The following is a 17,752-nucleotide window of genomic DNA, read 5'->3' as shown; positions in this document are numbered from 1 at the left end:
TATTTGACTTTGGACACCATATTGGATTTGAGAAAAAATGTAAAATATTTGTGATTGCCCCTGTAATTAGGGGCTAAATACACAAAACCCTTTAATGAAACCTGGACCCCAAAACTGGATTTCGATGTCTGAGCCCACTTGGTTACCTTGGAACCAATAACAATAGCCACAAAATATTTAAAAAATTTGCAACTGTATGCAATTCAGCAGTGAATGACAGCAAAATAGACATGGAAAGTGCTCAATTGAACATCTACCAAAAAGAGAAGTTAACATTCACCATAAATATTCATAGTTTATATTTCTGCTTATTGTATCTGTGTGTTTACAGGTTTATATTTCCAAAAAGATTTAAGATACTGTAATGTTGTTTATTTCTGTATGTAGAGCAGCCAATTGACTACTTGTACTAAACATTTTTGCCATATCAGAGCTTGCGATATTAGGTAACGTGAGCTTATGTGGCCCACTCCCCCTCCAGCCAGGTATTATTCTGAGCTGTTTGAGTTAAGGGGGTGTGTCACAATATATATATATATGTAACAACTTTGGCAGTAAAAAAATTCTGAAAAACAACAACATCCATTTAATATATAGGAGACCTTAGACATATGGAAAAACATGGTTGTGTTTTGTTACACTTCGGGTAGGGGTATCTAAAAGAAAAATGTGGACACACACACACACTTGGTTGAGTCCTCACCTTATATACACAAACAAATACTACATTAATGCACAGCATGAATGCACACACAATCCACCCCCACTATAAAACTCACCGGGTCGCCCCATGCCGACCTTCTCCAGGTCCTCGTTCTTGACGTAGTCGAAGTGGGAGAGTCGCGTCACGTTGAGGTCGTCGCGGATACGCAGGAAGTACTGCTGCAGCTGCACCTCCATCAGCAGCTCCAGGAGCCATTCTGTGCCCTCCTCCGACTGCATATTACTGCCTAGCTTCTGGATAACACACACGAAAAATGGAGGAGAAACCGGGTTTAAACATTGAGCCATTATGTGCCCTCCTCGCACACATGCACACATTACCTGTACAAAAAAACAAACACTCAAAACTAGAAGACTTACACAACCTCTTCACAGTCAGACATAGATACAGCAATTTACCTCACCAGTCGTCATCCGTCCGTCCCCTCCCCCCCAAGAATACACTAGCACTGTCATGGATTGGTAGACAGACACATCAGTACACATAGACACAGGAAAAGAAAACGAGCATCTGCTGTCCAGATGATACACAACAGGCTTCACGTACCCTACTGTGCACCGCTCATCAGATTGTACCATGATGTACTGTAGGCCTGCCTACATTACATCCCTCAAAAGTCCCAGTCAATCTATCCAAACAGACAATCTATCCAGATATCCAATCTATCCAAACAATTGATGCCCTTTTCATCATTCTCAAACATACCATGCATAGAATATATAGAGCTGTATATAGAGCTGCATGCTCTTGGTTGATAGCCTACACATTGTCTACTGTGCCGAGTTGTTTATGTGGCGAAAGAGGTCAACTGAAACGGACAAACAAATGTTATCAGGATACCAAGAGTTGTTTTGACTTCTATCAAACATGTCCAGATGCTCTCCTCTCTATTTGACTCGTTTGTCGGATATCAGGTGCTTTCAATTATCCACCATCTAGTCCTGATAGAGATCAAGAGGGGGAGAGAGAAAAAAAGGACTGACAGACAGAGGCTCGGAAACAGAGACGATAGTGAGGGGGAAAAAGAGAGAGGGAGAAGTTATGTGATTGGCTGCTGAAGAGCAGCAATTACTAGTACCTCAGATACGGGGTTTCCTCTTTCGTAAGAGGGTTTTGTCTAGAAGGGATACAACTTTTGTCAAAATGGACTTTCCGTAGCAGGTTTAAGATCACGCAGCAGGTTAGGAGAATTAGGTTAGGAAAAGGGTTAGGCTTAGCTAAAACTGAGAAAATAAATAAATACATTTTTTTACATTTTAAATCAGCTTTTGATAAAAGCTGTATCCCATCTAGACCTGACCCCATAAGAAGACAAGCAAGGGGTCACCTGAGTGTCAGGAAGTCTTTAAGTGCCTCAGTGAGTGCTTCATAAGTGTGGTGTGTGTGTGGTCTACTGCAGAAAAACCGACATCATGCTACAGTAGCTCCTGTGCTATGCTGTTTAAACTTCTAATGCTATGTGAAAAGCCTGGAAGTTTCCTCAATGACAAGTTGACAACTCCTTGATGTCACACGCATTGGTAGCATCTGATTGGTTTCCCAAAAACTGTTGTACTGAAACGGATCTATAAAATTGAGCATACATGAAACCAACTTCCCTAGCTTTGCAGTTAAGATCTCCAAAACTAACCAAAAAAGTTAGACATTGCAAAATTATATGATGTCACCCAGGTTTTTAAGTTGTATGTCATTTAGGTCAGAGGACTCAATCAGCCATTTGTGACTGATGGGATTCCGGTATTGACCAAGGCAGGGTCATAGGTTAAGGAGCAAAGGGGGTCATGGCTTCCTCTTTCCCAGTTCAACTGTTAATGGGTTTGGGTTGGAGACCCAAATAGTTCAAATGAGTCTACGATTAGTCATTCAAGCAGACAATAAAGTACAATCTCAACTCATACACCTGATAGCACATCCACACTTATGCACCCATGTACACACACAGGTAAGACAGACACATCACTCAAATGAGTGACATTACTCCTAGTTTGATTAAAATGCGTTTCAAAATGGTTACAGCAGATGTTTGCATCCTGATACGAATCCACTTCAAGGTCACATGCAGTAATATTCCTGTCTCAATGTTCCAAGCAGCACTTTGGAATTTCACACCTCTTAGTGGTCTGACAACAGGGCTTTATCTACTTCGACAACCCCCAAGTAGAAAGTAGTCTTTGGGACAGGGGGCAGTATTTTCACATCCGGATGAAAAGCATGTCCAAAGTAAATGGCCTGCTACTCAGACCCAGAAGCTAAGATAGGCATATTAGTAGATTTGGATAGAAAACACTCTGAAATTTCTAAAATTGTTTAAATCATGTCTGTGAGTATGACAGAACTTATTTGGCAGGTGAAACCCCGAAGAGAAACCATTCAGATTTTTTGTTTTGTTTTGAGGTCACTCTTTTCAATGGGGTTTCATTGAGAATCCAGAATTCTAATCGACTTTCCTGCAGGTCCTATCGCTTCCACTGGATGTCAACAGTCTTTAGAAATTGGTTGAGGTTTTTCCTTTGAGAAATGAAGTAACACTGTTCAGAATGAGGCAAGTGTACTCTTTGTTAGAGGCGGGTGACCTGAAAGCACGCTCCACTTTGGTTTTCCTCCGGTATTGAACACAGTATATGCCGTCTTCAATTTTACAGATTATTTACGTAAAAAAAATACCTATTACAAAAGTAGTTTGAAATGTTTGGACAATGCTTACAGGTAACTTTTGAGATATTTTGTAGTCACGTTGCGCAAGTTGGTACAGGAGATTTTCTGAATCAAACGCGACAAATAAAAGGACATTTTGGAATAGACGGAATTAATCCAACAAAAGGACCATTTGTGATGTTTATGGGACATATTAGAGAGCCAACAGAAGAAGCTCGTCAAAGGTAAAGCATGAATTATATTTTTATTTCTGCGTTTTGTGTCGCGCCTGCAGGGTTTAAATATGCTTTTCTCTCTTTGTTTACTGGGGTGCTATCCTCAGATAATTCATTCGCTGAAGTCAGGTGTTTGAATAAAAGCCACTATGCTAAGCTGTATTGTGGAAAACAGAAAAATAAATTGATGAGAATTGCTCTACAAGGTACTTTATTCATGCATTAACTTCTGTAAATCTTCATTTTGGTCACGATGCTGAAACTTCCCTGCTTAGCTGTTGAAACCAAAGTGTCACCTCTCGTGGCAGTGCCTAAGACATGAGTCGACATCCCTTGCCTGGCAGCCAGGCTTGTCAGAGCTGATACCTAAAGAGGTTAAATGTCGGGGTTGAAACGTTTAAACAATCTTAGCATCTGTCCAGTCCAACACGAGAACAAGCAGGAGTCAAAGGAAAGAGGGGAGACTGTTGGGGCTCCAGACTAACATAATCCCTTGGTGCCACTAACCTTTTCAGTTTTTTCACGGCGTCAGGGAATAGAACGAATTAGTAGGCCTAATCATTTTATGTCATTCACAGTGCTTTAAAAAGTGCAATAGACTACAGAGATGGTATTTAATAAATACGTTTCATCTAACAAGTTCAAGCAAGAATGCATGACTCGAGATATATTGATGTGCAACCTAATCCAGTGATTGTCATGAATTTTGGGTTGGCAATTAGGCTTTTGTTATATTTTACTGTTAAAAATAGGACTACAGACTTTTGTTCAATCAAGATTAATTTGCCTAGATCTTCATCATAGGCTAATTTATTTGGGGCTAATTCACCACCCGAGTAAGCGGAAACTCAAAACACACTAGCTAGATTGCATACTAAATGTAATACCCACTGGTATAAGCTATGTAATAATCTAACAGTAAATGTAATGTTCTAAAAATAAACTTTGCAGTTGTAGCATACTACTCAATGAGGCCCATACACACGCATTTTGCATGCTCCGTATCTCAAAGCCATATCAAATTGATTGGTTGTAAAATAGGTGCTATAGAGCTCAAAGGTATACCTACAGAGCGCTGAGAACCTCCTCTCTTCAACGAAGCTGTCAGCACGCACACACAAACATCCACACTCAGGAACATCTCTTCATTAAACGAACAAATATTAAACAAGTTGTGTTTCCCCACTATTGGATTTTGAAATGTTATACAAATCAGGACACTTTTCTTTTTCTCCTGGAGCGCAATGGAAGAGGCAGTGAGAGCAGCTCGCTCATCACAGCAGCAGGCCCCAGCGAAACAGGCACAGCATCTGACTCAGGACAGACACTTTCATTACAGGAATCATGAGGATAATGCACTTTACTGTTTGACCAAATCATGTCATTAGCCTCCTAAAAATAGGACGCTTTGAGTGAGGTGACTATGTAGAATGTGCAGCTCACAGCAATCGCAAGTCACACAGTCAAGTCAAAGGGTCGCAAAATGCCACTAAAATGGTATCAGTCTTGTGCCCTGGTAGTAAGTTTCCACTGACCTTTTTGGAGCAAGGCAGTTGGCAGTAGAAAGAGAAATATTGACGTTGTGTACACGGATTTGGCGCTTAGGAGGCACGAGGGGCGGAAGCTGGATGAGGTGTTCCGCTGCTAGGTGTCACTTGTCACGGGGCGGTGGGGAATGCTGGCCAACAGAAAAGGCTGCATCTCAATGGTCTAAAGTGTCTTTCTCTGCTCGTCTCCTTCCCTTGACTTGCAGTGTCTGGTATGAAAAAAACTGGTCAGGTCTCTGTCACCTTTCTTTCATATGCACCTTCTGGTCTGAAACAATTGGATATGAAGTGCAGTATAAAGACAAATCCACCACAAGTTTTCAGAATGCTGTCTTTTCCTTGAGGATTGAGCTCACTAACTTTCACCTCCAAGTGGAGGGAGAAAGGAGGGAGGGTTTGGAGTAATGGAATGGAGTTGGAAGAGCTACAAGAAGTCCCTGGTGAAAAATGCTTCTGGCCAGAACTCATTCCCCTAGTCGGAATGAAGAAATGCAAAAGGTCCTGGACTGCTCTCAAAGACATGCTGCGCAAAAACCCTCCCTGTAGTCTCCACAAGTCAGCCCAGAGGAATTTGTCTCAGTGTTCCTGAGTCAAAATGAGTCAGGCAACAAAAAGAGACAGAGCCAGGCAAAAGCAAGCAGTGCTTTCCTCAACTGGATCTGTGGATGCCTACTTCGACCACTTGTAACAGCCTTAAAGTCAGAGCGTCTCAAGAATTAATCGAGACATGGAGACTGTTAAGGATGTCTAGACTTGTACACTACATACCCAAAAGTATGTGGACACCTGCTCTTCAAAACACCTCTTTCCAAAATCATTGGCATTGCTGCTATAACAGCTTCCACTCTTTTGGGAAGGCTTTCTACCAGATGTTGGAACAATGCTGCGGAGACTTGCTTCCATTCAGCCACAAGAGAATTGGTGAGGTTGGGCACTGATGTTGGGTGATTAGGCCTGGCTCGCAGTTGGAGTTACAATTAATCCCAAAGGTGTTCGATGGGGTTGATTTCAGGGCTCTGTGCAGGCCAGTCAAGTTTTTCCACACCGATTTTGACAAACCATTTCTGTATGGACCTCACTTTGTGCATGGGGACATTGTCATTCTGAAGCAGGAAAGGGCCTTCCCCAAACTGTTGCCACAAAGTTGGAAGCACATAATCGTCTAGAATGTCATTGTATGCCTTAGTGTTAAGATTTCCTTCACTAGAACTAAGGGGCCTAGACTGAACCATAAAAAACAGCCCCAGACCATTATTCCTCCTCTACCAACCTTTACAGTTTGCACTATGTATTCGGGCAGGTAGCGTTCTCCTGGCATCCACCAAACCCAGATTCGTTCGTCAGACTGCCAGATGGTGAAGCAACGGGTGTGGCTGAAATAGCTGAATCAACTCATTTGAATTGTGTCCACATACTTTTGTATATATAGTGTATTCATTAGTATGTTTAGTAGAATACATTTAGTGGGTAGATTGTGTTAGTATGTCATCCTAAGCTCAAGAAGAGCAAGCACAGCTGTTGTGATGAGGTTTGGTCAAGCCAGAGAAAATTATTAAGCAAGTTTTTTTAAACGGGCAAATGGGACTCATCATTGCAGTTCATAACTGGGTAAAGGCATGTAGCATTGGCCTCGCAATGTGAAACAATGACCGTCATGTGGAAGGGCTTTGACATTTGGCAAAGTGAAGCAATGAACATCATGACCTGTTGTCTGTCTCAGAGTGTCTCTGTTGCTTCAAAAATACACAGCTGCAGAAGTTACTTGAGTTTTCATTGGCAATAAACCATCTTTGGGTCAGGGATTTATGCAATCCAAGCTCATTTACATTTTGGCCCGGGGCAGTATATCAAGTTAATTTTGAGCAATATTCCAAATGCCTGTATCGCAAGAATCAAGTTTTTTTCTTATTTTTAGTTATGAGCTTATGTCCGCTTGTTCTCATGTTGACTTTTTGGTCGTCTCCTTCACTCCTCCTTTTCTGTGTATCTTCCCACAGACACAGATACCAAACCCCTCCCCCTGCCACTCAGAGCAACAAAGATTAAAGATCACTTCTTCCTTTCTGACAACAATCAGCTTCAACTCGTTATTTGCATTTGAGGTTTGATCCAACAGAATCCGTCATATACCGAAACACATTGAGACATTATTTTATGGTAACAGAGGAGAAGTTAAAAAGGGTATCGTTAGAAAGGTTTTAACTGCTCAAATTGTGTGAAGAGCAAACCCTACTAAAATGGGTTGATTGATTCTGGAAAATTAATGCTCAGTTTCTGTTGTGAGCAACATTCCGGTACCACGTACTGCTAGCAGCATTTTAGCCAGACTTATACTAGCTGTAGTCTGTGTTTTATAAAAAGTGCAATGAGCATAAAAAAATATTATATAAGGAATTTGCAACTCGTTCTCATTCCGCGAAATAAGGTAGGCCACTTGATTTCAACATTTTCACAAAGTGGACAAGCATGCTGTTCAAACAGTTGAAGACGGACAGAAGGGTGTGTTCATAACCAATGTTCCCGAGGGTACATAGCTCCCCGGTACTGCCACGCAGAAGAAATATCAGATTGAACTTCACTCAACTTTCTAGTTAGTTAACTTATTGACGCTACCCATCCCCTTAAGTGGGATAATTGTCATCAGCAACCGCTGAATAGCATAGCGCCACAGTCAAATAATATTACAAAAAAATATTCATATTCATTAAATCACAAGTGCAATATTGCAATAACACAGCTTGCCTTTTGTTAATCTACCTGTCATCTCAGATTTTGAAATTATGCTTTACAGCGAAAGCAATCCAAGCGTTTGTGTAAGTTTATCGATAGCATAACAAAACATTATGTACACCAAGCATTAAGTACCTAGGTCACGAAATCAGAAAAGCAATCAAAATAATCGTTTACCCTTGATGAGCTTCGGATGTTTTCACTCACGAGACTCCCAGTTACACAACAAATGTTCAGTTTGTTCCATAAAGATTATTTTTATATCCAAATACCTCCATTTGTTTGTCGCGTTATGTTCAGAAATCCACAGGAAAGAGCGGTCACGACAACGCAGACGGAAATTCCAAATAATATCCATAATGTCCACCGAAACATGTCAAAGGTTTTTTATAATCAATCCTCAGGTTGTTTTTAAAATATATAATCGATAATATATCAACCTCAAATGTCTTTCACAGTAGGAGAGGGAAAAGCAATAGCTATCCAAATTCTGTTGCGCGAGCAAAAGTCATGTGACCACTTGACGCGATGTTATCGTTCTGGCTCATTTTTCAAAATAAAAGCCTGAAACTATGTCTGAAGACTGTTGACACCTTGGAGGTCAAAAGGAATCTGGTTGATGTCCCTTTAAATGGAGCAATGGGAGGCTATGGAACATGGAGTTTTCAAAATAGAAGCCACTTCCTGGTTTGATTTTTCTCAGGGTTTTGCCTGCAATATCAGTTCTGTTATACTCACAGACAATATTTTGACAGTTTTGGCAACTTGAGTGTTTTCTATCCTAATCTGTCAATTATATGCATATTCTAGCATCTGGTCCTAAGAAATAGGCCGTTTACTTTGGGGGAGTGGGAAGGGGGGAGTGATTGCTTCCTATGAGAGCACAAAACGTGTACATTTCCAGACATCCTTGAAACCTATTTTGAGACAGGCTTGAATAAGCTAAGTAGCCAATAGGTAGCATAATTTGTTTCTTGCATCAAACAACACAACAACATTTCCATTCACCTCATTGCCTGAAGGACAGGTGGATAAATAAGAATGTCATATTTGCATGTTTTTTTTCCAAAGGTCTCATGGAATGTAGGCCTACATTGAACACCACACTTTGGCTGTTACTGTAGGCTGAACAATAGAACAGCTATTTCCATGTTAAAATGTTATGGGATGCATTTTCTCCATTGTTTTTGATGTTAGGGCACTCTGGTAAGCCTACATTGTGATCAAAGAGCCACAGTAGCCTACGTTACCACTGTCTGAAATCGTAACTTAAAGTGAGTACAGCTCAGTGTTCACAGAACTTTCAAGTTTGCACTAAGCAGACCTGAAATGTTACTTACTGCCGTAAAAAATGAGGGAACATTGTAACAATTAAACTGTTCTACCTTGTTAGCTAGCAAATAGACGGCTGGATTTTAAATATAAAAAGATTAGCTGGCTACTCACTAGCACGTGGGCTTGGGTTTGAGAGATTGTTTATGAGACCTGTGTTAATTTTCTATAATGTTTATGAGACCTGTGTTAATTTTCTATAATTCGAAACCCAGATCAGTGATTGCAAAAATACAACAAAGCCTATTTAGAGAAACATTTGTTTCTTTTTGTGTTTAATCGAGATATACACTGAGTATACCAAACATTAGGAACACCTTCCTAATATTGATTTGCACCACTCCCTTTTGCCCTCAGAACAGCCTCAATTCGTTGGGGCATGGACATAACAAGGTGTCAAAAGCGTTCCACAGGGATGCTGGCCCATGTTGACTCCAATACTTTCCACAGTTGTGTCAAGTTGGCGGTATGTCCTTCATTCTTGATACACAAGGGAAACTTGAGTGTGGAAAAATCCAGCAGCAGTGCAATTCTTGACACAAACCGGTGCACCTGGGACCTACTACCATACCCAGTTACAAAGACTCTTATTAAAGAAGGATTTTTAAGCCTTGTTACAACTGGGACATGGATTGTTTATGTGCCATTCAAAGTTTGAATGGGCAAGACAAACAATATTTAACCTGTTGTGACTAGGGGGCAGTTTTTTCATTTTTGGAAAAAAAACATTCCCGTAGTAAACAGGATATTTTGTCAGGACAAGATGCTAGAATATGCATATAATTGACAGCTTAGGATAGAAAACACTAAAGTTTCCAAAACTGTAAAAATATTGTCTGTGAGTATAACATAACTGATGTTGCAGGCGAAAGCCTGAGAAAAATCCAATCCGGAAGTGCCTCATGTTTTGAAAGCGCTGCGTTCCTTTGCGTCCCTATTGAGCAGTGAATGGGCTATCAAAAAGATTACTCTTTCTCCGTATTCCCGAAGGTGTCTACAGCATTGTGATGTAGTTTTACGCATTTATGTTGAAGAATACCCGTAAGCGGGTCCATTGCGCAAGTTGTCACCTGATGCTCCCAGAGAGATTCTCGCGTAAAATACAGGAGGTAGCCATTACTCCAATCGGTCCTACTGAAAAACTAATTGTCTCAATGGATATATTATCGAATAGATATTTGAAAAACACCTTGAGGATTGATTATAAACAACGTTTGCCATGTTTCTGTCGATATTCTGGAGCTAATTTGGAATATTTTTCGCCATTTTCGTGACTGCAATTTCCGGGCGATTTCTCAGCCAAACATGAAGAACAAACGGAGCTATTTCGCCTACAAAAATAATATTTTTGTAAAAAAAGGAACATTTGCTATCTAACTGGGAGTCTCATGAGTGAAAACATCCGAAGCTCAAAGGTAAACGATTTCATTTGATTGCTTTTCTGATTTCCGTGACCAAGTTACCTGCTGCTAACTGGACAAATGCTATGCTAGGCTATCGATAAACATACACAAATGCTTGTCTAGCATTGGCTGTAAAGCATATTTTGAAAACATGAGATGACAGGGTGATTAACAAACGGCTAAGCTGTGTCTCAATATATTTTATTTGTGATTTTCATGAATAGGAATATTTATGTCCGTTGCGTTATGCTAATTAGTGTCAGGTGATGATTATGCTCCCTCATGCGGGATGGGGAGTCATTAGAGGCAGTCACCTCCCCTTCAACTACACTGATTGAAGTGGATTTAACAAGTGCCATCCATAAGGGATCATAGCTGGATTACCTGGATTCACCTGATCAGTATTTGTCATGGAAAGAGCAGGTGTCCTTAATGTTTTGTATACTTTTGTATATTGTGAAATTGCCCATAAGTAAAAATTATTTTAAGGCCATATTGTCCAGCCCTGCCAACATTAACCGTACACTATAACTACAGTGAGATTTGCCTACGTTCAAAAGATCTAAGCTGTGTACGAATAGTGTAATAACCACACTAACCGTACTATTTGTGACATAAATTAAGTATATAGTATGCTTATTGCTCATAGTATGGATATAGTTAGTATGCCAAAAGTTCCCGGATGTAGTACTAAATTCATCTAAATACGAAGTATACACGCAGTGGACACTATTTCCGTGCTTTTAGGGCACATAATGCAATTCTGGCTTCACAACGTTTTCAGATTTTACGAAAATGGTGGAAAATATGCAGCCGAAGTCTGACGAGAAGGGATACAAATTCTTTGCTTTAACTAATTATGACAAATGTTAAGAAAATGTTGAGCAATGGAATAAAGTAATAAAGTAAATTACACGTCGGCTGACAATTTGTTAGCTACGCTATCCTTACGAACCGCACAGCATATCATTACAGCAGCAGTATGTACCGGGTATGCTAGCCACCTACTTACAGTAACGTTGTTAGTTGGTTACTAGTACATTGAACTTGCCAGTATATTTACTTTATGCTAACTACCTAACTACCATAAAGTATATTTACTATATGCTAACTACCCAATGTTTATTGACTAGATTATTCACGTCATTCATAGCTTAGCTAAGTGGTCTAGTCGTTCGGGCCCGTTCGTAAATTCGCTCTGGCTCTCTACTCCGATTTCAAAGCACTCTCGTCTGACTGCCAGAGGCAGAGTGCAGAATAACTGATGAATTTACGAATGCTCAACACCCATTGAATGTGGCCGGTGTCAGTAAACGTCTGCAATTTTTTTTACATTTAAATTATTGACAAACACAACAGTTAATAACCATACCCTCTGGATAACAAAAACAGTCTAACTAGCTCTTAGGGTGAGTAAAATGGTCAGAGTGAGATGTTCTCTCATTTGTGTCTGAAAGTAGCTAGCAAGTTAGCTTGGGTGCTTGACTGCCAGTCAGAACGCTCGGATCAACCCTCCTACTCCTTGGTCAGAGCGTCCATTGTGCGCTCTGAATGCTCTGAGAGCAAAATGCTCCGAATTTTTGAACGGACAATCTGACAACGCCCTGAATTTACGAACGCCCAGAGCGCACTATGACACTCTTTATTGAATTGACAAACACACCCAAAGTCTAGTTAGTAATTTGCTATGCTTCACGCTAGCAAGAGGTTGCATAGCAACAGCATCAACTTCCTGTAGACATGCAAAGCCATAGTACACACAACTGAAAGGATACCGTTTGCTTACAATATACTAAAATTAACTAATAGTATATAGTATGTGGTATATACTCATTAAGTTTGTAGTATAGAGTATGTTAGTATGGGTTTTCAAACACAGCTCTAGTAATTCCAGGAGGAAACCAAGAATTGTCTGGTTTCTAACTAAAACATGATTGCCACTGAAACCAGGCTTAGTAATGTTAATTAATCTTACATATCAAAATACATTGGATGTGGACAGGTTCAGCCTACCACTGCATATATCAATGTTGAGACATGTCACTGAACGCATGTGTTTGTGTCAGGTGCGTACACTTTTACATAGGATAGACCCATACAAGCATAGGTGACCCAAAAATCTTTCATTTGAGGAACCTTATCTTCACCCAACTTCCTCCACCTTGGTAGAAATGCCTTGGATACACTCACAATTCTATTACCAGACCAGCCACGATTATACCCATTAATGTCATTACCATAACACCAATATCAAAACAACTTGCCAATGAGAGGAAAAAAGTAGACTTACTCCGTACACATGGAAGTGTGCCAGGAAAGGGAACGACTTTTTGAGCTTGTCGAAACGCCGCATCCCGAATTCTGTGTATGAATGTCTGTTTTTAAATCCTCAGAGGCGCCTTTCTCCTGTGGCCTGACAGTATCAGAGCAGCGGGAGTCCCAGGTCTACCACCGGAGGGGGAACATTGTGCGTCCACCGATCCGAATCCCAATCCCGGGAAAGGAAAAGGTAAACTTTGTGAGCTTTTGTAGCCAGGCTACATTCCATCGCGGGGCAATCCACATAAGCTCCTTTAGTTCCTCGACACAACACAGGAAAAAAAATCAAAAGAAACCTACACAATGGTCGAATCAGAGGGATAAATCCAGAGGAAAGCGCTTTGAGGGACTGTTAGTTTGTCTGGCAGCATTCAGAGGTTGGCTGAGATCTATCTCAATACTGTCCAGTAGCCAAGGTATGTCAGCTTACGTCGAGTTTGTAAGAGTACTCTGACAGTCTCCCATGCAAAGCAGCAAGGTCTCTATAGCAAAACTTCTAAAAAAACAAGTCCCTCTCTTCTACCCCCCCCCCTCTTCTCCACCCATTAGTTTATCCATCCCCTCCATCGTGGGGCTAAAAATAGTAGCGACCTGGTCTCAGTTCACTCAGAGCAGCCAGCTGCAGAAGAGAGAAAAGGAAAGTGGGGAGCAGCGGAGCATTTGACTCACGGTGTGTGTATGTGTGGTAAGTAGTTTAAGTGAGTGAGTTTGTGTATTTATTTGTTTGTGGAGCACATTAATGTGTTTGTGTGTATGTATGCACGTTAGTGTGTGTGTGCAGTGGAAGGATGAGCTGTTCCTTCTGTGTCGCTCTGGCTCTCTCCTCACTCTCTACTCTTTCTCTTGCTGGATGGCTGGTGCTGACAGTTTGGTAATTCCTGGTATTCCCGCTCTCCCTGCTATTCTCTCCTTCCCTTGCTCTCTTTCCCTTTCAATCTCTGCCCATCTCCCTTTTCCTCTAACCCCTGTCTCGCTACCTCCCCTGCCCTCCCCTTTATCTCCCTTTCCCTCACCCTCTACACACTGTAAACCCTGTCACAACTGATAATGTAATAACTGCCATATATGTAATAACTTTTGTGTATATATATAATGTAATAAAGCTAATAAAGTTATAAAGATGCTGAACACAATGCAGTAACGTTTTTGTGCATAATTACATTATGTCCTGATTGTAATTATATTACATTATGCACTGATTGTTACATTATAAAGTGGTAAAAAAAAATAATAGTGTAATAACTTGAACCAATAATGTAAAAACTAAAATCACTCTTTCTTTAATGGCATGCCTACTAACTGTCACACATTTGAGGAACACTTTGCATCTGCATCCATTGGGGGGTAAAGGGGGGGGGGTACTATTTCACTTCCATTCTTACTTAGCAAACATCGGGTTGTCAAGAAAAATGTATAATAACAATCCTCAATTTGAAGACACACATTTCAGTCATGGGATTAGCAAATGATAAATGATTAATTAATGATCACAAATATATTCAAAAGGCCTTTCTGTAAGACCACATTGCCTTACAGAGTGGAGATGGAACCAGACTCATGTCAACACCCCCCTCTCACAATGAGGGGATAGATACGAATGTGAACAACAGGCACAACTCTGATATAAAGATGAGGGGGAGTTGAATATTTGATAAGGAATTATATGGCGAAGGCATTTTAAATTCATCGACGTGATATGCATAGCCCTTCATGAATTACAACAGGGATAGTGTTTCGTTTTTTAAAAAGTTGCCAGTATGTCACATGCCTCACGCAGATATTAGTACACAACCTAGGTATTACACAACTTATATTAGATCAAATAAGCCTCACATATAGTAATTTGTGTTAATCTTGACTAAATTCGACATTCATTACCCCCATACAAAAAAATCTCACCAGCTTAATAATTAAGGCTCTGCTTAACACGGACAGATTTAGGGCAAAGATATGACTCTTGCATTGCCTCCCTCTCTCTGGTAAGTTTCAGTTCAGTCTAAAACTGGGTTCCCAGCAAACCGGATGTCCTAAGGACATTGGATGACGTTCCCATTAGGTCCCTTTAAAGGTTTCAGCGAGACGTTATCCCACTCTAGGAACAGTATAACACAAAGTTAACCTCAGGACCATAAGAGGATGTTCAATACAGGTCCCTGTTTGGTCGGAGTGTCTAGTGCCCTGTAAGTAGTGCCCTTTAAGTTACCAGAACGTCACTGAGGACTATGTCCGGACCATTGTAGGACGTTCTCAGAACTTTCATTTTAATAGTCATTAGGATGTTGCATGATGGTCCCAAGGGAATGTCTCTGCAAACAAACATTTGTTGTTAGGACGTCCCAGGAATGTCACGAAATGGTCCCCTAAAGTGATCAGGACCTTGTGTAAAAACGTCCCCAAAGACGTTTTTAAGACGTTGTGTCATGGTCCCCGGAGGTTTTTGTCACTTCATGGTCCCAGGTGTGCCAAACCATTATAAAGTAAAGTAATTCAATGGTATGGGGATTTTAAGGTAAGTGGTACGCTGTTCAGCTAAAATATAGTGTATAACTCTTAAATCAATGGCAATATGATTACAAGCCACTAACTGACTTGTCAATATGACCCCACCTGAGATTAAACTCACAACATCTGGATTTGGGGTATGCTGATCTTATGTCCTAAAAATGTCCTTTGGGATGTCCCTGGGACAAACCGGGAACTAAACAAAACCTCCAGGGGACCATGACACATCATCCCAAGAACATCCTAAAAACATGTCTTGCATGTACGGTGGGTATAGAACATCACCACCCCCTTTGAAAATGTTCACCTTTTGTTGCCTTACAGCCTAAAATGAAAACACATAAAAATCAGACTTTTTCCGGCTTTATTTACACACAGTAACCCAAAATATCCAAGTGAAAAATGTTTATAAAATCTGAAAATGTATTCAAAGTAAAAACAGTAGAATACCCTATTTGGATAAGTGACCACCCCCGAGTTAATACTTGGTGGAACCACCTTTTGTCTTAATTACAGCCATGAGTCTCTTTGTATATAACTCTACTAACTTTGCAATATTTGCCTACCTATATTGTGCAATATTTGCCCATTCTTCCTTGCAGAATTGTTCAAGCTCAGTCAAATTGCATGGTGACCGCTCATGGACTCATCTGACCACACCACCTTTTGCCACTTAGTCTCGGAATCTACAATGTGCTATTTCGCAAAGCTCAAATGAGACTTGATGTGGCTTTTGAGGCCAGATTAGTGGAGGGCTTGTGATATTCTGGTCACATGCACACATTGACCAGTCTTTGCCATAAAGGCCTGAAGCTCCTGAAGGCCTGAAGTCTCCTCCTTGACCGGTCATCCAGTTTGGAGGGATGGCCTGATCTATGCAGGGTCTGGGTGGTGCCATACGCCTTCCACTTCTTAATAATGGTCTTAACTGTGCTCCGAGGGACAAAGCCTTTGAAATCCTTTTATATCCATCCCCTGACTTGTGCCTTTCCACAACTTTATCTTGTAGATCTTTTGAAAGTACCTTTCTGCACTTCGTGGATTCTTTGCTTTGAATTGCACTACTAAGCAGTGGAGTCCTCTATGAACAAATGCTTTTATTCTGAACTAATTAAAGTCACTACAATTGATCATAGATGGAAGCCAATTAGCTTGATTTGTGATCTGGAAAGTGGTCGGTTATACCTGAGCAAGTTGGCAATTGTAAGGGGGGGGTTTCACTTATCCAAATAGAGTATTTTACCGTTTTAATTGTAATTAATTAGTTTTTATTTGTATTTTTTACTTCGATATTATGGGTTAACTGTGTAAATAAAGCCAGGAAAAATATATTTTTTATGTGTTTTAATTTCAGGCTGTAAGGCAGCAAAAGGTGAACATTTTGAAAGTGGCCGGTGACTTTCTATACCCACTTGAGTAAATGATTATGCTGCTCAAAGATAAATAAATACAATTTCTAAACTGATCCAATCATTTAGTTACATTTTTTGCACCCGTTACTGAAATGTCTCACCACCTGGATTTGGTCTTATGTAACATTTTAAAAGGTGTTTACATTGGATAAAACTAGAGACTCAGGGCTACAAAATTGTATATCATACACTCCATTTGAGGAACAATGGGAAAGTAATTCTGCTTTGAAAGTTATTAATCAACTTATAAACTCAGTTTTGAGAAAATTGCCTTTGAATGTTTTGGTATCTAGTGAAAAGCTCTTCTTTGTCTAGACCCATTCAGCATCGTTCACACCCTCTTAAGCTTTAGCCCCACCCTCGTTTCACTCTCAGAGCGGACACTTGACGCTCTGACCGATGATTTGTTTACCTCTGGATAACATGAAAACAGCCTAATCAGCTCTGCTGGCAACAATTTCATTACGCCTTTTTGCAGACGTTTACTGACACCGGCCATATTCAATGGGTGTTGTACACACGTCACACAACTTTAGCTAATGAGCGAGCAAGCTAACTTTAGCCAGTTGATCAACAATGAACAGTGCCAACAATGCCACAGAGCTGGGAGCTAACCAACTAGGTTCAATGTTAGTTGACTAACATTAGGCTCTAACTAGAAAAGAAAACATCTCTGGGAAGCTAGCTAACAGTACACTTTAGCTTCAGAAATGTAGCTAGCTAGCTAGGTAAACAACATTTAAGATCACACACTTCACGGAACATCAGCTAACGAGCCAGCCAGCAAACGTTAGCTAGTTAAACAACAATGAACACAGAGCCAAATAATGTCGTTACTAACCTGCATTAATACAACTCTGGGATATTAATAATAATGTCGGCAAGGGAGCCAGCCAGCTAATGTTATTTAGCT

General features: G+C 40.4%; 1 protein-coding gene across 4 annotated transcripts in view; it reads right to left on the bottom strand.

Moving 5' to 3' along the window:
• Positions 1-17,752, bottom strand: part of LOC109875210 (activated CDC42 kinase 1) — a 131,876-nt gene that overhangs the window by 66,312 nt on the left and 47,812 nt on the right. For 2 of the 4 annotated variants that reach the window (XM_020467456.2, XM_031810221.1), the window contains exons 1-2: positions 12,897-13,978; positions 780-957 (exon numbers count right to left, since the gene is read on the bottom strand). In XM_020467456.2, the coding sequence (XP_020323045.1) occupies positions 780-957; positions 12,897-12,959 (241 nt within the window). In that variant the 5' untranslated portion in view covers positions 12,960-13,978. Of the gene's footprint in view, positions 1-779; positions 958-12,896; positions 13,979-17,752 lie in introns of those variants that run through there. The other 2 variants (XM_031810222.1, XM_031810220.1) reach the window with 1 other exon arrangement.

The sequence above is a fragment of the Oncorhynchus kisutch genome, linkage group LG30 (assembly GCF_002021735.2).
Source record: "Oncorhynchus kisutch isolate 150728-3 linkage group LG30, Okis_V2, whole genome shotgun sequence".
Lineage (NCBI taxonomy): Eukaryota > Metazoa > Chordata > Actinopteri > Salmoniformes > Salmonidae > Oncorhynchus > Oncorhynchus kisutch.
This window is presented reverse-complemented; position numbering and strand designations above follow the sequence as displayed.